The 26,650-nt window shown below is 43.7% G+C and overlaps 1 protein-coding gene across 1 annotated transcript in view; it reads right to left on the bottom strand.

Annotated features, from left to right (window-relative positions):
* The window catches only part of FER1L6 (fer-1 like family member 6), a 682,981-nt gene that overhangs the window by 247,346 nt on the left and 408,985 nt on the right, over positions 1–26,650 (bottom strand). Inside the window, exons 15-18 of the mRNA XM_069220715.1 lie at positions 10,437–10,537; positions 3,914–4,004; positions 2,993–3,106; positions 804–956 (exon numbers count right to left, since the gene is read on the bottom strand). Of these exons, the coding sequence (XP_069076816.1) occupies positions 804–956; positions 2,993–3,106; positions 3,914–4,004; positions 10,437–10,537 (459 nt within the window). The remainder of the gene's footprint in view (positions 1–803; positions 957–2,992; positions 3,107–3,913; positions 4,005–10,436; positions 10,538–26,650) is intronic.

The raw sequence follows: 26,650 nt of genomic DNA, 5'->3' as shown, positions 1-26,650 counted from the left end.
GATGGTTTGCTGCTGCCCCACAATTACCACAGTACTCAGAATTTAGGCCTCATGCTGCGTCCCATTGCCCGTGTCTCCTTCTCTATAAATGGTCACTTGTTCTCTTTTAACTGACTGATAATGTTTACATCAGTGGTTCCCAACCTGTGGTCTGTGGGCCCCTGAGGGGCCGCAAAGCCTCCTCGGGGATCTGCGACTGCTTAGAAAATTAAATAATATTAACAGTTTAGGTCCCCAGCTTTCAGTAATGACTTAGTGGGGGGGTCCCAGATTCCAATAATGATTCAGTGGGGGTCCCTGGGTTTCAGTAATGATAAAATGGGGGTCCACAGAAGTCAAGAGGTTGGGAACCACTGGTTTACATTATAAAGCCTCTCAAACAATTTAAGTTAATAACTTTCACAATAGACAGGTTTCGGGAAATAAAACTATATTATTGGAAATGGCATTTTTAAGTCGAAACCACAATTCTAGCTGACATTGAATCTGAAGGAACCATCGTGCAGCGGTCATCAGTGCATGGCATTACCGCATCAAATTCTAATTCTGGAAAAAAATAACAATTTTTTATATATCCCGCAATAACATTAAGCCTGAGTTAATGCACATAGGCGGCCTAGCTCGTCTCTAATGGCCCATGGTCAGCCCATCAAAAATTGCAATTTGCTGGCACCGCACAGTATTACACTCTACAGCCATCTAAAGAAAGCACGGATCGCTGCGCGTGGTCCCCCGGGGGACATTGTAGCATGTTCACCATCGCAAAGCAGGACATGAAAAGAGTCACATTAAGGATAGCTCACTTTGAGGAAGTGGGTTTTGATCTTGCCACAGTGGCTGCCTTTCTCTTCCAGCACGGGCGAGTAAAGGATGTCCTTGGATGGGATCCTGGCGTAGGCCACCCGTTTGTTGTTGCTGAGCATCCAGATGAACACGTCAGGCACTGTGTGTTGTGGCTTTTGGGAAGGAAGTAAAGCAAAGTGTTAAACTTCTATTTATATATAAATATACATAACGCTCAAGCTGTTCAACGAAAAACGTCATGCAGTTAGTCACCAATCAAATCTTTCAACCAGAAACTATTAGTACACCAAATGGTAGGTCCGTGTATGACAGACACAGTGCTGACATTTAACGGGCGGTTTTCTGTACCAAACTAACAGTTTTTACTTGTGTCAGGTATTTTCCCAGAGTCTGAAGCTGCAGGCACCATCTAATACTACCAAAGGTGGCAATGGTCGACGTGCAGCCCAGCATCTTTGGTGTGGTCACTACCGCTGGGGGCTCTGGGCACACTCGCAGCCAGGACTGCAAAACACTGGAAACAAAAGAAGTGTGAAAAAAGAAGGACAAGGCAGTAGGCCTTTTCCATCTATGCAGACAGGATCTGGGACAATATCTCTGTAGCTATCAGACTACCCCAACCCTGCTCCAATTTCAGGAAGAGTTAAAGACGCACTTCTATCAAACTCACTATGTTACCATGCAGTGACCTCTGACAATGCAATTAACTCTCCACCTACTCTTTGAATGTATCTTTGCCTTTAATCCTATACAGCCCTTTACTGGCTATTGGCTACGGTCACAGTATACAAATAACACATGCAAATAACACATGCATACACATACATGCACGTGTCCTCTCTCACTCGGATTTGGCCTGAGATGGAAAGTTGGACCTCCTAAAATTCTTGATGGGTGAGGCAGTATAACAAAATGACAACCACACATGTAACAAGAATTAATTCCTAGTAAAGGTTTAGTAGGGGTTAAGTCTTTGAAAACAGGTAACACCTTTATAAAAATCTTAGAGTTATAGTACTCTAAAAATGAGAAAAGGTGATTATAGGGAAGTCTCTAGCCCTACTGGCACCAAAGATATAGAGGACTATGGGTTTCTGGTTAAGGCGCCGTACCATGGTTTGTGAGCCTTTTCTTAGTTTATTCTGCCGTTCTTTGGCATAAAGCCTCTCTTAGGATGTAATGGCCCATCATTATGCTATGATCTGTTGAGAGCTCTGGATGTATTTAGCATGCTTCGAAATTTCAGCATTTGAGCCAAGGGAGAAGCCACAGGGAATAGCTATTCAGAGCTACAGGATAGTAAAATCTAATACTACTCCTAGAGAACATCTGTAAGGCTGGTTCCTCTTTCAATTTGGACAATGGCAATGATCAGGAAGCATCATCTATGTTCCACTGCTAGTCAGTATATCTGCTGCCCATCACTGTCTATTCCTCATGGGTCCTCACTCTTTGCTTGAAGAAGGAAGGTACTCTTGACCCAATCTCTCAAATTTTGCAAGGGGCCACTTTCAAGCTGGACATGCTTGTTGTTTTGTGGCTGCCCCATCCTCTCCCACCAGCCTCCCACAAGGCATCAAGGCATGCTAGAAACCTGTCACTGCACCATAGACCCAGGCCATTCTAGATACCCCCGGAAGAGCTGTGGCGGGCCTGCAGGACTCCTGACAGGTTCCAACATCATCCCCATGGCCCACATACCTGTGTTTACCATGCATGTGCCCCACAGCCAAGGCATTTCAGAGACCCCCCAATGAATTCTCCATGTGACCCAATTATCAAGATAAGTAACTAAGCATTTCCATGCGTAAGGAAAGAGGCCAAACGTTAAGCCTACTGTGGTTGCCATGTTCAAGTAATATGGAAGAGGTGATTGGGATATTTCCGACAGGAACATTAAATCCAGTAACTGAATTTATGTGCCTGGTTGAATATTTTGTGGTAAAAAAAATGAGCAATAAAGGCAGCTGGTGGTAAAACGAAGTGCAAAAACAAGTGAGTAAGTGTAATTAATGCTCAATTCATAATGAATGCACTGCACTGCTACTTTGACACTAAATCAGTAAATCACTAAAACGCTGCATGGCGCAGTGAGAAGAAATTCCATGTCTAGCCACGCAATGAATCCTTCACCAGGGCATCAGCTATAATAATGATAAGAAAGCTTGTACATATTTTTCAATCATACCTCATCGACCAGGAAGCGGATTTTTTCAATGTCACTTTGAACTTCACGCATCATGTCACTGTTGGACATCTTCTTCTGTTTTACGATTGCACTTGCAACATTTGACATAGCCTCCTGAAAAGAAAACCAACAACAGATGCACAAGTTATTCCCAAGTGAGTTGGCGCTACCACTAACTTCATTGTCCGTGGAACACCAGCTTCTTCTATTCTTTCCCATGGTCAGGAGGGGCGCAAGCAATCTAAGTCATGACAAAGATTCTTTGCATCAAATGCCGAAACGTCTCTTTCAATTTGGGGCCAGATGACTAACTATCGAGTCTAACACTTTAACCTCAGTTGATAATGGAATATGACAGCTCTGTGTCAGGAACCTTCCACCTTCCGACGAGCATGGTCCCACCCAATACTGGTGCGGTGATTGATCTAAGTACTCAACAAGTTAGCTTGGCCTTCTCGGCCTAGTTCATGATGGAAGGAGTGGTACATTTCTTACTGTTTTCGTAAATTGAGCCTATTGACACAAGTAGCCCAACTAAATCCATCTGAAAGTTGTTTTGCTTGTGTTTCATTTGGGAAAGGGTAAAGGACACACCAGCTCCTAAAGGCAATAAATAACTTGCTCTTTCTCATGAGAAAAGCGGATTTTAAGATTATTTATCTATTTTAAGATGGTCTAGCAGAAGTGAGTGGACAGTTTCCATTAGCACTTGAAATGTGGAAAACGTGACCAGTTTGCCACGTAAGAGCGTGGGTGCTCTAGCACGCAGGAAGTAGAACGACTGCAGACACAGCAGCGCGCATACAGCGTGCATGTCCGCAGAAAGGTTCCATTAAATTGTTTTGTAATAATTAATGTACAATTGATGGATTGTAAATTGATCAGGTGATGTGTGTGTGCAGGTGTTTGCGTGTGTCTTACCAGTTCTTGCTTGCATAATGTCAGTCTTTTTTTGTCCAGAGCAGTCTGATTAGCGATTTTCGATTTTTTCTCCACAATGCCACTGAACACTCTGAAATAGAAAACAGGAACTCATAATAAAGAGACAGCAACATCGTGAGTCACCACTTCACATCTTTCCTAAGATTAGAACCTAATCCTTGTTGCTGGTCCGTAAGGTCTAAACAGTCTGCCCTACAATTAAGGACTGACTGCTACTTAAGGGTTTTACATCAATCGTGATGGTTTATTTTAGTGTCACAAACGAATGCGTTTGGAAATGTGTTTGCTGCTCACAGCTCCTGCAGTGTGTGTTGGGTGTGGGGCTATAAAATGACTGAACGTGTGTCAGTGGTGTCACTGCCGTAAATTCTCACATGAAAGTGGTGAAAAAAACATTATAAACTTTCTGCATATATTTGCCTCTTAATGCAATCGTATTTCACAAACGCTATTTGTTGTTTGAGTGTGCGCATGTGTGTGTGCACGTGTGTATTTGAGTTAGTGTGTTTTTGCGTGTTTTCGGGTTGATGAATGTTTATGTGAAAGCGTGTGTGCATGTTTGCATGAGAGTTTGTGAGCGAGTTTGCATGTATTTGTGTGTGCGTTTGCGTGTATGCATGTTTGTGCATGTTTTTTGCTGTGTGTTTGTTTGTACGTGTGAGTGCGAGTTTGTGTACTAAGATACAGATGTTTACAGTGTCAACGTTGATTCAGAGCAACAAAACGGTGTACGTCGAGAGTGTAAGGAGGTGATATGAGCTCGCTAAGGGGGGCTACATGACAGAATCCTCCCTGCATTGTGCTTGGGTGGGTGTGGAACCAATGGGGCCCCTTACTGCTGACTGATGAGTTGCTCCTTAATGATATATGTCTTAAGCACCTCCCTGATCTGTGAGTTGGAAGGGGTTAGTCTAATGTGCACACAGGGCCGGCTTTAGGGCGGTGCGGCTGTACCGGGTGCTGACCTGAATTGGGGGCCGCTGACCTCAGGTGGGCGCTGTGTTTAGCAATAACTTAGAAACTTGCGATTTAAAAGCACTTGCTGAATAGTTCCTTGTGCTCCATCCTTCAGCAAGCAGTTAAAATGTCAAAATAGTTTAAAATCTAAAGAGGTCTGTTTGACATATGTCTAGATCAGGGTTCTCAAGCGAGTAGTTCTTGAGCTACAGGTAGCTCTCTGTCTACCTATAAGTAGCTCTCCTGTGTGCACCCCAGACTACTACATTGGAAGCTTGTGGTTAATTGAATAAATAAATGTACACACAAATTAAAAAGTGTACATTCAAGATGAAAATGGGTGATTTTTGGGAAGTAATAAGCTTAAGTTGGAGCGAAATGGTTGACTTTCAAAGTATATTTAAAGATGATTTTTAAATGATAAATAATGCGGCGTTGGGGAGAATTGTTACTAATATTATTAACTAGGTGCCATGGTATTGCAGCTAAGGGTATTATGTATTATCCATGGAAAGGCATTCCATGTTGGCAAAGTATTTTTGCATTACCGCTGGCAACTGTGCCTTATTCACTGAGGTAATCACTGCTAGCAATCTTCATATGGTGGCTACTACTGTGGTCTTGTCTGATGTGGCCACTATTAAAGCTCTGATATTAGTAGCTCGGGATCATTTTCATTGGACATAAGTAGCTCTTATTGCAGAATAGTTTGGAGGCTCCTGGTCTTGATCTGGCCTAGACGTTATTGTATTAATTGTGAAGAGATAGTATGGATTGCTTTTTGTTATAATAAAAAAGTTATCATACAAAAAAAATAGATCTCCCAGGTGGGACTACCCTCATGACATGGGACATGGAGTTGGCATAAAGGCATGGTTTTAAGAGTATTGGACAAGAATGAGGTAAAGATACTTTTCTTCCTTGACGTTCCCAGCTCAGTTCACATGGCGAGCTTTCTGGAAAGGCTTCAGTCAACACTTAGTTGAAAGTTGGACCTAAATTAGTGTTAATATTCATTCTTTTTTGAGAAACAGAGGTCTGAATGAGATAATTCTGCTCCTTTGAGACTCAATTAGGTTGTAGGATCTACTGGGGGTTTTACTCGTGGTTCTCACTGTCCACATGTGGGTTGTGGCATCTACTGGGTTACTCACTGTCCAAAGAGTGCATCTGTATGAAACCCCTACTGGACCTCATGCAATCCCATAACCTTTTATTCTCAATGATGACACTTCAGATGCAAAATGCTTGCACCATTGCTGTTATCCAGTAAAGGCATCACAACTTGTTGCAGCTGAATGGAACACATAGGCAACTTGCACAGGTTGCAACAATGGGGATCCCGCCTATCATTACAGCTGCACTCTTACATGGGATGTATTATTTGACAAACTGGTTATTTATCTGCAAAGAATACGTTCCTCCACCTTGCCCTTTTTAGGTCGAGTATAGCAGCGCGGATTCGCTGCTTTTCCGATGTGTTGGTATGTATCTGGGCTTTCAACCACGCCCATCGCACACCATTCACTATCACTCATTCATGGGCTTGATTTTCAAAAATACTTTCTTTTTGTCGGTAAATGCTTTACGTTTGTCCCTCCTTAGGGCAGTTTTGTTACTACCTTGGCCATCGCCCCTGTTACATAGCTAATTGCACTTTTGCCAATATCTTTGACTGCGAGCGAACTTGTTTTTCCTTCTGTGTCTCTTCACGCTGATGCTCATGGAGGCCGTCGGCTCGCTTATGTGAAACTGTACTACTTTCATTTTTTTATTAGTTGTTTGCTGATCATGTCTTTGGTGTGTGTTGTACTTATTTCTCTTTTATACCCTTTCTTCCTCTCACAACAGCCTCGGTTTTAAGGGCACAGGCCGATCATCCTGTGTTTTTGGAATATTTAATTCTAAGCAGCTCATGTTTTTGTTTTTCACTATACTGCTTAGAAACGGAGCACAGACCAAAATCCTCCCCGGCTATCAGGAGCGAAGAGGTTGAACCGGTCCCTGGTTTCAATCGCTTTCAGAAACACCTCCGAAGGGGAAAAGAGCTTTAACAAAAACAATCCCCATCTGTCCTTCCAGTGAAGTTTCAGCTGCTTCCCAGCAGCCCGTATATTTCGCCTTTCATGTGAGCTTGGTACATTAGTTGCTAGTTCTGATCTGTCTAGTTCATGTTCTCCACAGCAGGCACATTAACCTTCTGCACTACCTTATAATTGGTCCAAGCTTCCACTAGAGAAAGTACTTTCTCTCTCCAGAAATAACATTAATCACCAGAGTTATTTTAACATTTGAAGATTGAATGCAGTCTGTGACCTGCCTACAACACGTTCTTTGCAGCAGCCACATTAACCCTCTGCCCTGCCTTATAATAATTCCAAGCTTCATCTCTTGCTTACAGCGCTGCATTTAGTATGACCAAAAGAGACACCTGAGAAAGTCATAACAAAACTAAAATGAAAGCGCAACACAAACAACAGGAAATTTGCTTCTTTGCAATTTCAAATTCGCCTGCTTCAGTATTCAGTACTCGTAAAAGTATATGCAGAAGTCATTAGCGTGCGGTGTAAAGTGACAGCTGAACCTAAAAAAAACATACTTTTCATGTATGCTGACAAGGCAATTGTGGGTCTTGTAAGATAAAAACATAAAGCTTATGGCTTTGCTATCAAGGAAAAATAAATCAGCCTTCTGTGTAGAGTAACAGCTGGATCTAAAGAAGGCACACTTATTATGTTTGCAGTGCTTAATTTGAGCCGGTGTGTTCCGATGCAGGGAACAAACAATTTTCGTTAAAGGACCATCAGTTATTTTTCTGCCTCACTGATTTACTGTGGGCAAAATAAAAAATAATTTATTAGAAATGCAAATTCTAACATGTGAAAATGTCCTTCCCCTCCAAACTATAAACAAGCTGCCAGGCTGGAAGTTTAAACAGAAAGATGTTGTCATGTTGTAGAAGACATTTTTTAACACAACAACATGAATCACTCTTTACTTGTAAACACTGTGAAATACAACAAATTGAGGTAAAAAAGACAGCTGGGGAGATGAAAATTTAACATAAAAAAAAAACACAGAGCAGAAACATTAGCGTGTGCTTGTGAAAGGGCAGCATCACCCAGATGAAAGAGTGTAAATGACTGGCTGGCTTGCTCTGTAGACAGGAGTGATGTTATCAGATGCTATAAAACTTTGTGTAGTGTATCACACCTAAACAGTGTAAATTGCAGCCAAACACTATATGGGACACACCAATAAACAACACGTAAACATAGATATTAAAAGACACATTTGTATTAATATGTAGGCATTAGCTTTTAAAAAATATTTATTTTCCATGTGGCTAATGTGTTCCGTGGTTCGACTATAGTTTTTAAGTGGAAATTGTGTATTTTGTAAGCACATATTTGCATTCAGTAAACACATTAGCAAGCTTCAATTAAGCATTGCCCAATTAAATGCTGCTAAATAGCAACATTTTCATTTTTTTCTGCAGATAGAGGAATAAGGTACATGGAAGTGCTTTACTTTTATTCAGGGCCAGTGAAATTATATGGCATAAAAAGACAAAACTATGAGGCAGGGTTGACCAATTTATGTGGCAAGGAAAGTGCGGTTATGAATTTACAATGCCAGTAGCTCTAACTCAAGAAAATGCGAGGCATATAGCATTGCAAATGCTTGCTCTTGTGAGTCTTCTTGAACCCTTCCATCCACAATTTGTGGTTCTTCTAAAAACTCTCTTTTGTGGCTGTTCACTCTAATGTCCATGTTTTTGGAAATGTAGTAGAATAAAGTCGGTGGCAGTAATTGCATCTCGATGATCCGTGCCCTCTAACAAACCAACCAGTCCCTGCATGGCGTAGGGGGTTGTCACTGCAGCCTCGGTAATCCGGCTACTGATTGCCCATTTATTTATTTAATTAATTAATGTCAACCACACTGAACATGGCACAAAAAAACAAATGCGGGTGTCTTTAACCAGCAGTGAACCACACATGACGTGCACTGCAGAAGACTGAACGGGATAAAGCATGTGTGCATGGGCTTTTTCTAGCACGAGAAAAGGGAATTACAATGCCGGGTGTTCTGGAGACCCGTGAGTAGAGCTCAGTGGGCCATAATCTCTGGGAACAATCACAGGGGACACTCGGACATCTTCTTTTATTTCAAAATACAAGAAACCATCAGAAAAGGACAATCTGAAAAATATGACCCTCAGATTCACAAAGAACTGAAGACATGGCTTTTTTAAACCACCTCACCGGTATACGCTGCACTCCCCCTCCCTTCCTAATGCGCCCAGCGCATGGAGACCCTAACGGGTGAGCAGCTGCACTTTACAAGCACTGATTGATTGACTCTGTACTGTGAAAGCAACTATCAGAAGGACAGTTTGGATCAATAGCAAGGTATGAGTCATCTTTCCAAATCAAGCCTGCAAACGTTTTGGCAGTATATCCATAAAATCAAAAGATGCAAGAGAGCTAATAATACCACATTAGCCCTTGCTTGAGTTACAAATATCAATGAAAAGAGAGTAGGACAGTGTGCATCTCAGTCTTATGAGATCTCGCTGCTCACGTGCAACTGATGTACAAAATGCCTCAGAGCACCCATTTATATCTTAAACAAAATAAGCAAGCGTCCAGGGAAAGAACTGGTGAAAACCCTTGGCCTCTATATACACTAGTCACATCACAACGGATATGCCTCTGTTTTATACCCCTACCCCTCCACCCGCTCTAAATATTTCTAAAATACTCACAGAGTGGTTGACAAAGCATTTGTCCTTCGCCCTCACAGTGGTGAATTGTTTGTTCTTGAAATGATCTTTGGCTTTTAAGACCATAATAACTAAAAGGTGTTCCTTGCTTCTTCATTTCTCAGAATATGGAATGTACTCTGCTGTCTTCTGGAAACCCACCTGTAAACATCCCCCAAACTGCACCTTCAATACCTCTCCCAACTCACTTGAAATATCCTCTGTGTACATATCCCCGCCTGTTACCTACAGTCATAATAAGGACTCGTTGTTTTGCCACAATTATGTCAAGATGTGGCTCGGCCTGGAGATATTTGTGAGACTGTGTCACTCTTGGCAAGTCTATGTTCGTATCAGAGAAAATCAAGACATCAATGAGTCCCATTTTGTAAAAATGTGCTTTCATGTTAAAGTCTTATTTTGCATTTGCATAGCTTGTTCAAAGTATAAACAGAATACTACAGCATATCAGGTGAGGTTTGGGGGTGCATGCGTGCGTGTATTTATATGAAAGAGGGGTTGGAGTAACGCATTGGAGGGAGTCTGGCTCGCTTTGAATGAGAGAGAAAAGGTGTCCATGGAACTAAGGGTGAATAAAGAGTAAATAACATAAAAGATAAGAATTTGTTAATTCCCTTTCAACCTGGTAGAGAGAAATAAGTTGCAAATATTGTAACCTCATCTATACCTCTAGCGTACAGTGAAGCATTCACACGCTTTGTCCCTAAGTTTGCACTATACAGATCCTTATACGTACGTGTATTCAATGTACCCTACCTGCAGTGGTTGACAAAGTCACCGAGGACCGTCCTCATTTTCTCCTGTGATGCATAATCTGATTTCTTAATCAGTTCCTTTGCTTCCTCCAGGCCCTCCTCCTGCGGATTGTAGAAACAGCCATGTTACTGCAGAGTGTTAGAATCACACTTGTGTTAGAGTATCATCTCCTCCCCATCTTTCATCAAAAACCATTTTGGTAGGTTTTCAATATCCCAAAATAGCATATATTCATTAAATGTAAATCCTGGAGTATTTTCCCACGTCAAGGCCTCGATCACAAAGCCCTTGTTAATTCTGAAGGGGACGGAAACAAAGGTTATTGGCCCCGTGGGATGTACTGGGTTTTGATGGAACTCGGGACACGATGTTCGTCAAACAGACACTGTCAGTGGGTGGAACTCTGCGGAGAAATGAGGAATTGCCAGTGGGTTCAGACCCAGAATGACTGATTAGTCACAAAAGGCACATAATAAGTGTTGCCCGGAAGGAATCCTACTGTTGATCGAACTGAACTCCATAACCTAGTAACATGCATTGTTCATTCTATAAATGTAGGAAGATGATGTTAGCACACCTGCCACTTGCGTGCTTCAGAAATGTGAGGCGCACCTTCCATCCACCATGGGCTCATACATTGTATATAAATTGGTAATAATCGAAAAAAGTGAAAAGCAATCACATGGCTGGCGAGTGCATGTCTGTAATTATTGTTGATCTCACTTAAGAAAACATTATTTCGTTTTGCTAAGTCCATATAGTCTTGTTTGATGTATCTGCACAAAATATTTCGAAAGGAAACTACACCTCGCTGTTGGAATTTTAACATGTTCATGCACATTGGGCAGCGAGTACACAACAATTCAGGGCATACATACGGGTTCCCACTTGCTTTAAATCAAAAATAGCTTTGTAGGTGGGAAAATGGCCGAAGTGCAGAGCTATACACAAACATTAAAGTAAAGTCATGAATGGATAAGAAAGGTGAAATTTGGGTGACAGGAGCAGACTACTATTCCTTCCTCACCAGAACAAATATTGATGTGGTCCCGCGGATGGGCATATGCCTCAGAGTTAGAACTGAGCAGAGGACTCCATTAAGGGTTAAAAACCTATTTTTTGTTGCAAATAAATTTCAGTTTCTTTGCATGATTCAGAGACTGCAAGGGATGTCCACAGACCAGTAGTATTGTTTTTTGTACTCATAAATGCTTTCATGAGTCAGTCCTAATAGGCATGAATCTACGTATTACAAGTAAATGTAATTGGAGCAGTAGTCATTCTCCGTATATGCAGATGACATATCACTTCATGACTTTATCATTCATGATTTAATGGGTTGCTCTCATCTACATCTGTTGCCTGCCAGTGAAACAATACAGTCATATTATATATAACAAAGTCTTTGGAGCACGAGGAGAAGGCGGAGGGCATGATCAGAGGCTGTGCACTGAGGCCCATGGGCACTGTACATGACCATGAACACCAGTCACTGAGGTAGGAGAAGTGGTCACAAGCCCAAACGATGCTCTCTGCCATGCACCTGCGCCTCATGAACAGCTGTGGATAGTCCAAGAAGCCTGGAGTTTTCCTGGCGAACGGTCTACAAAGTCAGAATTGGCATATTTTCTCATCAGGTAAGGTCCTATCAAGGGAGGTGATGTTAAGGAGTTAAAAGCTACTGCTAGAAACCCTGATGGATAGGGTTGAGGTGAAAAGGGTCTAGAAAAATAAACATCTAGGTATTAGCAATTATATCATGCACTGGATGGGGGATATAGCCCCTGGGAACATTTGCACTGTCCTGTTGATGCTGACGCAGTTTATGTGGGCTTTGGTAAGGTCTCATAGACTGGCATGACCCTGTGGGTCAGTGGTGTAGGGGCACTTGATGGGTTCATTCTGTGAGGGCTGTAGCAAGGCAGGCAGATGTAGCTTATTGGGTTTGTGAGAACTAGACTTAAACTCTTAAAAGTCCACAGGGAGACCAAGAAAAGCACAATGGCTCTGGGAGCATGTTGATTAAACAATGCAGCTCAGTTAGAGATGTGAAGCCAGCAGAGTTCAGAGTTCACTGAGCCTGTGAATCAGAGATCCAGTGATTTGAGCATGCACAACACGCATACATGTAAAGGGAACTGGCACCATTATGGCCAGCACTCTAGTGCGCATGCGCACTTGTGGCCAGCTGTGATTTCAATCAAAATACAAAGCCGTTTATTAATACTTTGACGCTGGCCCAGGAACCGCTCAAAGAGGACATTTTCTGCAAGAGTCACAGAGACTATTTTTCATTTCCATGATTTCATACCTGCATTGGCCAAAGCACCACTCTGACATAAAAGGCCATGGTCACATTCCAGAAAGAAGTAATCTCAGTTATACTGAAGTCTAAACTCATAGCTATAGAAGTTGTGGAATCACATTTTCCTGGGAACTATATTTACTTATTAATGGAGCTGGGGGTTCTTTTGATATTGATGGTTTCTGTTCCTTTCAGCCTGCTCTTCTTTGTTGTTATGTTGTTCCTTTGCCTTCACTGGCATGCCGATAGCTCTGCCCATACTCCAGTGGCTGCTCCGGACTTTCCGTTGGTGGCCATCCGCCACTCGTCGGATTCTGGGATTCACTAGAGCATTTCCTCCCCTCTTACTTTTTCAATGCTTAGTTTCCTTTCTTTCTATTTTTGTATTTGGTATGGACGTCTTTTGTGGTTAATACCAGCTGGTGGGGCTATGTGTTGTAGACAGCTGGAGGAGCTGTCTTGGGTCACAGCCGGAGGAGCTGTGCCACCAGTGTCCACAACCGGAAGGGTTGGGGTGCAAGGCACTGGTGTGCCCAGCCAGAGGGGCTAGGGAGGAATAATCTGGCCAGATAGGGTGGTAGTTCTCCACCTCAGGATAGTGGGCAGGAGGTGCCCAGGTGTTGTTGAGTGGTAGTTCTCCACTCCAGTGGAGCGGGCAGGAGGTGCACTGCTCTTTGATGATTTTTGTTTTATCGATTGCATTGAAGTTCTGTGATTATTGTTTTTTCTATACAGATTTGTGTTTATTTGTGTGCCACAGGTGTATTGTGCGTTATTTTGAATGGCGTGTGAGCATGCATGACTCCTGATTGTATTAGATATGGTGTGGTGTGCTATATTGTTGACAGTAGCCTGTGTTTCATGAAATGGATGAGTTGAAACTGTATGCCTGAGGGTGAATGTGAGTGGGTTCATGATAGAAGAGGTTGATGAAATAAAATGGGGTATATTGGTACACTGTAGAAACTGACTGACTTAGGTTGCTATTATACCAGGACCAAAGTTTATGTTTATGATTATCATTATGACCCCTGCAGAGACCGAAATGCAGAGAATACTGCAGATATGTCATTAGACACATTTTGTCATATTGCAATTGTAATAACGAATTGTGTTATCATTTCCCTCTCATTGTAGCTCCTGTCTAAGGTACTTCACTGTTAGGAGCCCCCAGTGCAAAGGGTAGGAGGCACTGTCACGGTTCAGGGATAGCCCCCGCTTTCGTGCTGGGTGGTATGAATCTATCTGTGTGAAGGGTTCACTGCCTGTGCCTCACCTGTCTGCTACCTCCCATGGATTCGGGCCAGGTTTAAATTCCATACAGCCGCAAACTGCTCTTGGGCAGGATCGCAAGGGTACGGAATTCTGAACTTCTTTCCTTACCTTTCTGTCATCTTTCCTTCTCGCCGTGCAAGGACGCCGGTAAGACAGCACCTTTGGCCTCTACCTATTTCCAACTTGTGGATGCTTATAGTGTACAAGAATAAAGTGCAATGTGGTAAAAATGGAAATGCTCTCTCTGCTTCACTAATGACAAATGCTGCTGGCAGGTGACTGTCTGATTGCTTGAGACACACATGTCTCATATCTTACTGGGAATGAGCGGCAAGGACATCCTGCCGACATCTTTTTGTTTTCCCACTCTAAGTACAGCTGTATTGTCTGTGTAGCCTCAAAAGGGACAGTTGAGGATCAATCATGGGGAACCCTCTGAGTAAGGGATACTTGGATATCCATAAGCCCAGCCCCCCTAAAGATTCCCGAGCGCATCAGGTCGCTGTTAGACAAGGTTTTGAGGCATAAGTTGATGGCCAGGAGACCAGACTTGCATTTTCCTAAGACTAGCACCTATGACATGAATAAGTTGTCATATTTGCGACAGATGCTGATTCTTTAAGGGAGGAAAATTAGAAGCTTAGAGTGGGACGCATTCTGGATGTGGGACGCTGTGTTGCGTGATTTGCGTGCGACTAGCAATGTGAAGGAGAAAGTGCATAAAGAGTTGCTGGAACTGAAAAAATGATTTTATTTAGAGAAAAAAGTGAAAGAAAAATTGGAGGGTTGGAGAGAAAAAACACTTAAAGTAGTGGGACATTCCCATCTCTTCCTGTGGTATGTGCACAATCACAGGAACAAGATGCATAGGCCATGACAAAGAGGACCCTCTAATATAAGACATACTGATGGGAGGCTAGGGAATAGCAACGAGACAGTTGCTATTGATAGAAAAGAACAACACGAGGGCTCTGCAACAGGGTCACAACCTCCTCAGCTGTCTTCAGCTGCGAAGGCAGCAGCCCGTGCCTTGGCACAGCGCCTGGTAAAAGAGGAAGAACAAAGAACAGAACTCAAAGCTGTAACAGACCTTCTGTTGCTGCAGGAAATAAAAAAGGAAGCCGCCCATGTTGCACAAAAAATTAGCAAGGTTAGCGAACAGTTACTGGGAGAGAGTGAAGGGAAGGGAGGCAAGGTGTCATCCCTGTTAAAAACAAATTGGATGCAGAGATTCGAGGACATCTCCGGGAATTATGATATGGGAATGGAGGAAATAAGGAAGGTGATCGGGGACATATGCATCTATGCACACCATACACAACACAATATTGACCTCCTGACAAACATTCTATGGAACGTTGCAGCAACGCCAGGGAGCAGGAGAGACAGCATATCAAACACCCAGTCTAAGGAGCGTACACCAAGCAGCTCTCCTGAAAATGTTTCTCAAATCAGACAGCGCGAAATGTTGTACCCTGCTAACAGATCTGATTGATAAAAGGATGACACTTGCAGACATAGAAAGGGAGAATACCAGAATACACAGGGAAGAAATAATGACCTTAGAATGTACAGAGGTAATGGCCCAGGCTCCTCAAGTACACCTGAAATACACACAACACACCAAAAGCTCAGGCACCCTCTACCACAGGAGTACAGCTGTGACACCTCCCAGTTAAGCTTTACAGACAAAGAGTTGTATTCTTGGGACAATAGCAAATTGACAGAGAAACTGCAATATGCAGTACTCAAGTTATAAAAGTGGAAAAAGTTGATGGAGGGCATCAACACAGCACAGATTATCACAGGTCTAGCAACAGGAACAAATGCAGAAACAATAAATATTTTGCACCTAAGAGTGGCACCAACGTCATCTGCAGGGGAAGAAGACCCTGCACCGTCCTATGTCCATATATCTTGGTCTTGAAGTGACTTGATGTCATTCACCAAGGACTTTCCCAAACTGTGAGAAGAGCTCCACAAGTGGTATGCAGAATTAAATAGGATAGTGGCAATGGGAGGGTTCCTTTGGAGAGACCTGGATACACTATTTCACAGAGGGGAAAAGGAAGAAGTAGAGAAGGCAGGAAAAAAGGTAATGGAGTACGCAAAGGGAAAGATGCCAGAAGATAAGGTAGATTGGTAACAAATAATACATACAAAACAAGAACAAAGTGAGAGTGCAAATAGTTACTATGATTGCCTCCTTCAGGTATATCAACAGAGCAGTGTGATGAAAAACGCACTAGGTGAGGCAATGCCAGCGTTTGTCACTATGTTCGTATATGGCTTACAACTGCCCATTCAGACGCACTTACACACATATTTTGTATGCTGGCAACAGGAATCTATAGACAAGGTATTAGCAGCAGCTAGGTACTGTGCAAACTAACAAACTCATCTGCAGAAGGCAGATGAAGAAAAGACAAAAATAGACAAGATTAAGTTAATGGTGGCACAGGAGGGGTTCTACAGCGGTAGCCAGGGCAGGGGGAAGGGCAGAGGATGGGGCAGGGGGCAAAATGCGCGAGCATCCTCTCAACCCCCTCCGGGCACCGCATGCTTTCCCTGCAACCAGCAGGGACACTGGAAAGCAGAGTTCCCCTCTTAGCAAGGGGACAGAGAGGTAGGAGTCAGCTGAGACAACAATACGGAACACCACTCCCGCCTTGCACTGACAATGTATTTGATGCCCCGCTAATGACAGACACCAGGACAGGTCACAAACACCTCAACCCCACTGCCACCCTGGGGCAGTGGTGGACAGTGGAACAGGGAGGACAATCGGTTCCCATACCCGCCTCCACCCGAAACATACTTTATGGGTCCAGTAATATCAGTGGATCAAGACGGTCCGTATGTTGACAGGACAGTATTGAGTAAAACAGTACCCTTCCTAGTGGACACAGGAGCAACAAGGACAATGCTGAAAGCATCCGACGTACCAGATGCACCACTATCAGGAACACAAATAACAGCTGTAGGAATGACAGGACAACCTGTGAATCAATATTTAACACAGCCACTGAAATTCAAAGTATGCCTTATCATCGTAAAACATCACTTTATCTTTGGTTGACATTGCCCAGTTAACTTGCTGGGGAGGGACCTCCTATGCAAGTTACAGTGCACTGCTGCTCACCTGAAGGGGTATTTCTGGAAAGTAAGCAGAATTGGATAATGTTGCAGGCATTTATGAGATGTGATCACCAAGAAAAAGTGCAAGTGAAGGGCCTCCCACAAGACTTCCAAGACTCGGTCCCTAGCGAGGTCTGGGCACAGATGTGGGGAGGATATTAGATTACCCCCCAGTATGGGTGACACTGAGTCTCGGGGCATCACTGCCACAGGTGCCTCAATATAAAATATCCAAAGAGGGGGAGGAGGGCATAGCGCCAGTGATAGAGGACCTCCTGAAAAAGGGAATATTAAGGGAGAGATACAGAACAGTCCCTGTAGTACCCTGATTCTTCCAGTAAAGAAGGCCACCAAGGGGCCCGATGGGGCCCCTGTGTACCGATTTGTCCAAAATCTGTGAGAACTCAATAAGGCAGTCATACCATCATTCCCAGTGGTTCCAAATCCAGCCACCATCCTATCCAGCATCCCAATAACAGCCACCCATTTTTCTGTTCTGGAATTCAGCAATGCGTTCTTCTCCGTGCCCCTACATAGGGATCCCAGTACCTCTTCGCTTTCCAATTCAAAGGGAAACGGCTGACATGGGAAAGGTTAGCTCAGGGGTTCTGTGATAGTCCCTCGATATTTTCCAATGTGCTGCAGATTTAGTGACTATGAAATGGTACAGGTTACATCTGCCCCACTGGCTAAGGAAGAAAGTGCTTACTTTGATCACAAAAGTGTTTAACAGCAGGCTGCCGAGCAAGAATTAAAAGAATGGAAGAGGGGTGCCTGCAGAGAAGATAAAGAGGTTGTTTGGGTAGCCCCAAATGGGAAGATATGTTTGCCATCCACGTTACTCCCCTCCATGGCCTGCCTTTTTCATGGCCCCTCACATGTGGAGCGGGATGGGATGATCCGTCTGTTTTCTCAGTGTTGGTTCAATACCAAGTTTCGGCAATGTGCAGAGCATTTGTGTAAAAAGTGCACTATCTGTGCACAGTACAACACAGGCAAGGGTACACCCACTGCTCCAGGCCACTTCCCACCGCCAAACGGACCCTTTGAAAGTCTTCAAATGGACTTCATTGAAATGCCACCTATGCACAAGTTCAAATATGTCTTAGTGATAGTTTGCATGTTTAGCAAATGGACAGAAGCATACCCCACCAAGAACTGCGAGGCACAGACAGTTGCTACATGCCTTCTAAAAGAGCTAATACCACACTTTGGGGTGCAGACTCTTTTAAGCTCTGACAATGGACCAGGATTAATTTCACATGTGATTCAGGGTCTTTGTAAAAGATTAGGGATCACCCATAAGCTGCACTGCGCATACCACCCGCCAGCAGAGGGAGCTGTTGAGAGGAAAAATGGGCTACTAAAGAACAAAATAGGGAAAACATGTGTGGCGACTGAACTATCATAGATTGATGCACTGCTGCTGGCACTGCTTGCTATGAGAAGCACCCCCGACACGTAACTAAATTAAGCCCCACGAGGTGGTGTTTGGGAGCCCCATGCACATAGCAGGCCACATGTCCGTAGTGCCACTCGCAGTGACTATTGTTACAATACTGCAGAAAAATAACAGAGACATTACGTTATCTCCACTGCCAGGAACTGCAGGCCTTACTGGGAGAAGAGACACCACCAGATCACGGACTGCAGCCTGGAGATTGAGTGTGGGTCAAGGCCCACACCAGGCGCCATTGTCTACAACCGAAGTGGAAGGGACCTTACCAGATCCTACTGACAACAGCTACAGCGGTCAAGTGTGAGGGGCTGACCTCCTGGACCCACAGCATACACACTAAAAAGGACAAGGGACCAACAGATCTTCAACAGCCACCTGCGGTGCTGATGAAAGATCCACCACCACCGCAGAGATACAATCTCGGATCGACCAGCCAGATAAGACAACACTGACAGGACTGCTCGTGCTGCGCCCCCTACAGGAGGAAGGAGGTGCAAGTGGGTCCTGTGGTGGCTCTACATAGGACTGCTTGTGCCGCACACCTCAGAAGACATAGGGTGCAAGTCGGTCCTGTCTGCATACATCTACAAACTACCTTGGTTGGCGTCAAGTGCTAGTTAACCTCTGACACCACACTGTGAGGTACCTCCGATGGAACAAGAGAATTAAGAAAAAAATAAGAACAATAACAAGAAAAAGAAAAATAGCAACATAAGGATCGCACTCAAGACTTCGGGTAACGAACAGACTGTGATATTATTTCATCAGTAAAAAGGATCATGCCTGGAAGAAAGAAAGAAGAAAGGAAGTGGCCTGCAGTAGTGACTGCCATATGTACCCCAGTTCTAGGAATAATATTGACAATAATAATAATAGTATATGCAAATGAAATTTATATACCGTTTTTGGATGAGTATAATTATATAAATAAAAGTGAAGAGGGGTACGTGAATACGTCTGAGAGAAGTGACACAGGCCTGCTGGAAGAGGTGGGTTGCAGGGGACAGAAACCATGGGGTGAGACTGAGGAAAATTATGCTGACAACGCAATTGTACAGATGGTTAGATTGTATACAGAAGCTGCAAATGTCTCTGAGTGCTGTATAGGCACCCAGCTGCCCAATACTGTTCAGGGGACTGCAAATTACACACACATCCTACTTAGCCAGTATGTTGCATGCCATATAGTGAACAATATCTTAGATAAGAAACTGAAGGGAAAAATAAAAAGCCGCACCAGAGTACAAGAAGAGGTGGTCAATGGCTTTGTTAGCACCGCGATAGAAAGGGTGTTGGAGAGTATTAGACCACAAACAAAAAGTATGGAAGGGAACAGAGATTGTAGATTACATAAACAGAGAAATGAAACAGTATGTGGGAAATTGGTCTCTCTACCGGGAGAGCAAGAACTCTTTGCCACATTTAAAGAAGAAAGGTAGAAGGGGTATGTAGAAGACAGGACATTTGAAGATGTGGGCAGCCCATTTCTTAGAATAAAGGAGAAGAAAAAGGCACTATGATGCATTCAGTACACCACAGGCAGCGTCCCAGTCAAAAGTAAGCTGAATAGTGAATTATGGCCAGCATTTAGGTAGTTACACCAGCTCCCTAACGGACCCTCAGCAACATATTTGAATGCCAGTATATGTTACAATATCAGCATAGATGTGGGCATCAATGAATGCTACAAATATTCCAACTTAGACAAAACATGGGACAGCCCCAAAGGCTTATCAGTGAGCCTCTCAGAAACACGGAGCATATTTTTTGTATGGGGAAATTCTATATATTTTAAGCTGCCACCTGGGTGGCGGGGTTGCTGCTACCCGGCGCGTGTATTGCCACGCATTACACATGGGACAAGTTTGTCCCAAATAATGGATAAGGCCCCTGGGAGAATACGCAGAAGGAGGACCCCCTCTGGGGTAGATAAGGCTACAGCTACATTAGGAGTGCTGATACCACCACCAGGGGTTGTGCATTCCGAATATCAGATACATAAATTGGTGGAGTTAGTGGAAACATTGGCGAGCTCCACAACAACAGCCCTGGGAAACGTCAGTGAGAAACTTATGGTTCTAAGAGCTTTGTGATTCAAAACAGAATGGCGTTAGACATCATTCCAGCAAAAGATGGTGGTCTCTGTCAGGTGATCCATCAAGACTGCTGCATATATATTCCAGACAACAGCGGTAGTATCAGAGGGGCAATAGGAAATATAAGGAAGATATAGAAGGGGACAAAGGAAGTGTTGGTTTCAACAGATATAGGAGGAATACTGGGGACGTTCAGGCCTGGTTCCGAGATTGGGGATCATGGCTGATAGAAATGCTGGTAATAGGGATAGTGGCACTTGTAACTCTATGTGTGCTGATAAGAGTTTGTCTCTCCTTCATGACAATCCTAATAAAGAATGCCTGCAGCAAGGCTACTGCACATCACTGCCAACTAGAAAACAAAGGCAACACCAGGAGTGGCGACACCACAGAAATGGTACCCCTTCATCACAAAGTTTAAGTTGTCATTGAGTATCAGAGGGCGGAATGTGGAATCGCATTTTCCCGGGATCCATTTTGGGCCTGTTAGGCCTTGTGGTACCCAATGACAACTAGGCCTGTTTCTGTTGAACAACTAATGACCTACATGAACTATGGCTACTGATATTTTACTGTTGCTCGGAACACATTATGTCACAAGGCTTGCTATTGGAACAGCCTCCATGAAATATCATTGCATGCTAGTTGAAGCAATCTTTCTTTAGAAATGTACCTTCCTGTGTACGTGTTGTTCTCAGTTCTGTAGAAAAATGTATCACGCAATATTAGACACGTAGGACATTTTCTTTAATTTCTTTGTCTATGCTTTCTTTTACTATATATGGTCAATTATGAAGAATTAATGGTAACACCTCTTGCAATGTTGAAGAAATTATCATACGTCAATGTCGAGAACCAATGAAATGTACGAACTTTCCTTGTGGTTTGATAGAAGAAAAGATAATGTATTACTTCCTTCTTTAGACTGTTCGGACTTGGTCTCCCAGGTTGATCAGTCTCTTTGTGCACGTAATAAATTACTTTATCTTAATCTAAGAGCTGACTAATCTCTGGTTTCTGAGCTCAACTGAGCTGACTTTGCTTCTACAAAGTCTACTTATAATTTAATGCAGTCAGACTTCACTGTAAGCAATCAGAAGTCAAAGGAGGATTAGAAAGCGTCCAGACATATAGAGGAGACACCTCACAGGAGCAACAGATAAGGCAACAGATGTGCTACTTATCATCTGTGCTCACGCTAAAGAAGTTGGGGGGGACTGAACTGAATATGTGAGTTTCTAGTATCAATTATAATCCCACACATCTATGTAGTGAAAATAATATCTGGCTTGGCCTACCACTCACTGGCTCTATTTTTCAGCTATGCATGAAATTTACCAGAGTCCCAGGGCCAACAAGTGGGTGTCCTCAGTAGAAATGTCTAAAAATATTTCAGTGTGATTCCTGTTATTAGTAATACGTGTTGCGTCCTTTGTCCTCCCTCTAAAGGGAGATCGGGTTCTGAGCCCTAGCCTGACAATGAAGCTGCATAGAAAATGTCTGTTTCAGGGTCTGATTTACAAGACATGATTAATTATCCTGTACCTACAGTACTGCAAAGCACAGATGCCCCTTTAAAATAAAAAACTGACGATCCAGATGAGGAAAGTGCCCCTCTCCCCCAAAAGCACCACATGCAGGGGGATCATTTGGAATATGTTTTTGCTCATATCAGAGTAAAGCTGTGGTTTCAACCTGCAGAAACTGTAGAGGGTGTGAGTTCTATGCCTGTATGACACGTCATCAATGGATTACCCTCAGGATCCCAAGATAACAAATTCCAATCTCCTTTAGGAATGGGAAGATTTACATCAATCAAAACTGGTTTTGTTTACTTACTAAAATAAATCAGTGAGATAGTTTTGAAGAAGAGGTTCTTCAACTCCCAAAAATGAATTTTCTTCTTCTTCCTTGCCACTGTGAAAATCTGCACTATTAGACCACATTCATAAAAAAATGGAAAGTGCAAACAATTTATTTGCTTCACCCAATTGTTTAATAAAGGCAAGTACTTTCATGATGTATTTTGCTTGTCCATTACTGACGAATTCAGTTTCTTTTTGATCCAGTACAAAAAAGGGAAGATACATGTAATTATAACTCATTTTGTCCAGGATGTGCCTTTTAATTTTATCTGGTCTTCTGCGACTACTTATAGGGCATCAATTGAGCAAGGCGCCAGTTTGTGACTTACGTCATGGAAGATAAATGCCAATCAGATACTATTACTTAATTGTTTTCTATTTTTATGTCCAAAGTTACTTTGCCATAAGCTAAATTAATTTGTTCAGCAGATTGCAGATCAAAATAAGATTCTGCAACCATTTATAATGGTTCCAGCAAAAGTAAGATCAATTATAAGGTGTTCTCCTCTTTAAGTCCTTTAGGAGCCTAGATGTTCCTTTTGAGGATGAACCTGAGGTTCGAAAGGGCTGCAACACCAGTCATATCCTGACCCCTTAATCTAAACGTGACTACGCTGACGTGCACCAGAGGCCAGTAACGAGAAGGATCAAACTATTGTACACAACTTGTGAGATGTGTGTGAAGGGCAGTTAGTATTTAACATTATTGTAATATAAAACATAGTTGTAGTCATATTTGTGTACAATGTAATGCATTTATCAAAATATGTGTGAGGAAAAGGCTTTTTGCTGGTTCATCCCCTTTTTTGCACCACTTTTTGACAACTAGGTACTTGTGTAATGACTCTGAGAGTGCACTGAGGGCTGCTAATGAGACATCAGTGCCAGTGCTCTTACCCACAACTGTGTATATTTGATTGTCTTATAACCATTTGACATATGTTGACTTATGTATAAGTCCCTGGAATCTGGTGCAGTGGTACCCAGAGTCTGTATGTTAAAGTGTCCCTCAGGGGCTGTAGCACTTATTGTGGGACCCCGAGTGAGACAAAGTAAAACATGTTTCTCAGTCAGTCACTGTAGAATGGTAGCTCCGTTTTAAACTACTACTTTTCCTTTAAAATAATGATAATGTCCAAACTGCCCTTTTTAATATGTATGTCATCCCTACAGCAGACCTATTGGGTTCATTTTCATATGCCTAACAATACAAACCCTAAATTGTCATTTTTACTGTGGAAAAGCTAGCAGCCCCATTGGCAAGTACAGGATTATATACTGAAGACTCAGCTGGGCTAACTTCTGAACGAGACTACTAAAGTTGATACTTCCAGGTATCACAATAATCATTACATTAAACCCACCTTGATGCTTGAGTTGAATTTAATGTCACTTTTAAGTAAAAGCAACTTTTAGAAAGTTGGCCATCTGTTGTCCAAGTTTTCTAGTGGTCATGCTCAAATGCTGGCCACAAGACTGCATTCTGCCTTCCTGGGAAGAAGTGTAAAAGACTCTCAGCAATCAAAAGAATAGAGGTTTGCGACTGAGAGAGGAGTCCCCTCTCCCTGACAGAAAGCTAGTGTGAGACCAAAAGATGAGCATCAAAGGGGAAGCCGCTTTTGAAAGGCAAATGGTGGACACACACAAGAGAGGCTTCTCTTTTGTTATTGCAGCCAGGTTGGCGTTGGGGACAGAGAGGGGAAAACAGTGGTCAAACCAGTTTTCCCATGGGTGTGTAGTGCTGAGCTAGCCACAACTCTAGGGTGGGCTACCAAGCTTCACACAAGGAAAGAGATGTTCTGCCATCTTGAAAGTGGGCAAAATGTTGCTTCCTGGGATGGCTACTTGCCACACATTGCTGGAAGTCGTCATCAAGCAGGAGGGGACACAGTCTATTGGCTAGTACCCCTCCGCATCCCAAGAGGGCACTTTCTGGCCATAAATATAGCATCACCAGCACTCAGACCTCAGATCATGCCTGTACTGGAGCTAGGAAAGAAGAAGGACTGTCCTGCTGTTCCCTGGACCTGGCAAGAGAGACTGTACAAATGAGTGGACTGCACCTGCTTCTCCTTGGGCAAGCAAAGTGAGGCCCGTGTTTGTGGTGCCAAGACCTGAGCCCCAGACAGAAGAAATGAACTCCAAGAGTCAGTTGGCTGACTTCCCGTTACAGCTCCAGGGCTGCAAAAGCTCAAAAGCCTGCCTTGGCAAGTTAGTAGCTAGAATCTCATGATCGCCACCAACTGCCAACATACCACATGGGAGACTGAGGCCATCATTACGAGTGTGGCGGTCTTAGGACCGCCACACTCGCGGTGGTCGTCTTACCGCCATGGTCCCGGCAGTGAAGACCGCCGCATTACGAGTGGGGCGGTTTGGCCAACGCCAAACTGCCACAACACCGCCAGTCCTGCGGGTGCGGTCAGATAGATGCGGCTGGTGGTGAGCTCCTCTGGGCCAGAGGCATGCCTAAGACCGCCAGCCGTATAACGAGACAGCAAACTGCCAGGCTTTTCACGGCGGTCATCCCAGCACGAAAACCCTGGCAGTAATGTACCCGGCAACAGGAATCCCCATTCCTGTCGCTGACACATGCATCCCCACACGTCCACACACAAACATACACGCACCTCGCACTCCCTTGCACACAGAAACGCACCCCCACTCGCTTGCACAGACATGCACCTCCACTCGCTCGCACACAGACATGCACCTCCCTCCACATTCATGCACACACACACCCACACCATTCATATACAGTCACACATACACCCTCACCCTCCACATACATTCACTCTCCCACCACCATGCACACATATAGTCACACACACATGCACACCCATTCCGACACACATACACACATGCTCGCACACATACGTGCACACACCACACACATGCACCTACCACACACACATCCCCCCTTCCGGTTGTCCAACTACCTGTCTGGGCGGCACAGCAGTCCACATTGAGTTGGTCGTCTGGGAGGGGGTGGATGTCAGCTGTTCAACCGCCAATGTCACACTGCTGTGTAAGGACCACCCTGCCATATTACTGCTCGTAATATGGCGGGTGGAGTCCTTCCGGCGTGGTGGTGCTGGTGCTGGGACCGCCTCTCTCCCACCATCCGTCGGCCTGGTGGTGGGCGTAATGTGGCTGTATTTCGACAGTCTCATGTGTGTGCCTCGTAATACGTCAGTCAGGAGACCGTCATCACTTGCAGAAATACCGCCAAAGTCATAATGAGGGCCCATGTCCTGATGCTCAAGATTTGCACCCAAGTCTGCTGGACCCTGGAGAGTCAACGGAGTGCAGTTTGGTCGCCCTCGAAGGACACTAGCCTTCACCAAAGGGAACTGCTGGTTTAGTTGTGACTGGAAACCATTACTCCAATTGCAACTGCACATTTGCTAGACCCATCAGGACTTTGAGAGACATCATCCCCGTGGACAATGTCACTCTACTAAGACTGTGAACCTGGGAGTAGCCCGGGTAAGCCCCCTGTTGACCGCACAACAGTCTCAGCATCCTACAGAATCATTAGCAGCCTGTATCCCTTGCATTAGGGCCACTCCATTGATGACTATGGCAGTTCATCCACAGAGCCTGGAATTGGACATGAGACTGCTTTGTTGACAAGGCAATTGTTCTACAAATCCTTACTGGCTCCTTGCACCTGCTCCCTGTCAGAGTTAGCTACCCAAAGCGGGCCAGAGTACCCGAACACAATTTTATAAAAATGTGTTTCATTTTGAATAACCGTGGAAGTTCTAATGCTTGTTAATATTTTTGAGTTAGAAGCAGTGATTTATGTTTTCTTAAAAATCTATTTCGCCAGAATCCTCCAGGGGATTTTGTTAATTATGGTGTCTAAACATTAATTAAAATATAATTTATTTGTATATATTGGTGTTAGATTTATTTTGTGTTGTGTGACTTTCTTATTTCATTGTTTTGGTGCTTCTAAATGGTTTACCCTTGTTACTTTGTTCAAGACTGACTGCTCAAAGCCACAGCTACCTAGGATTGAGCTACATGTTTTACAAACAAGACTGGCTGGACCCAAGATGGTATTGTGA

This window comes from Pleurodeles waltl, chromosome 2_2, assembly GCF_031143425.1.
Source record: "Pleurodeles waltl isolate 20211129_DDA chromosome 2_2, aPleWal1.hap1.20221129, whole genome shotgun sequence".
NCBI classification, from domain to species: Eukaryota; Metazoa; Chordata; class Amphibia; order Caudata; family Salamandridae; genus Pleurodeles; species Pleurodeles waltl.
This window is presented reverse-complemented; position numbering and strand designations above follow the sequence as displayed.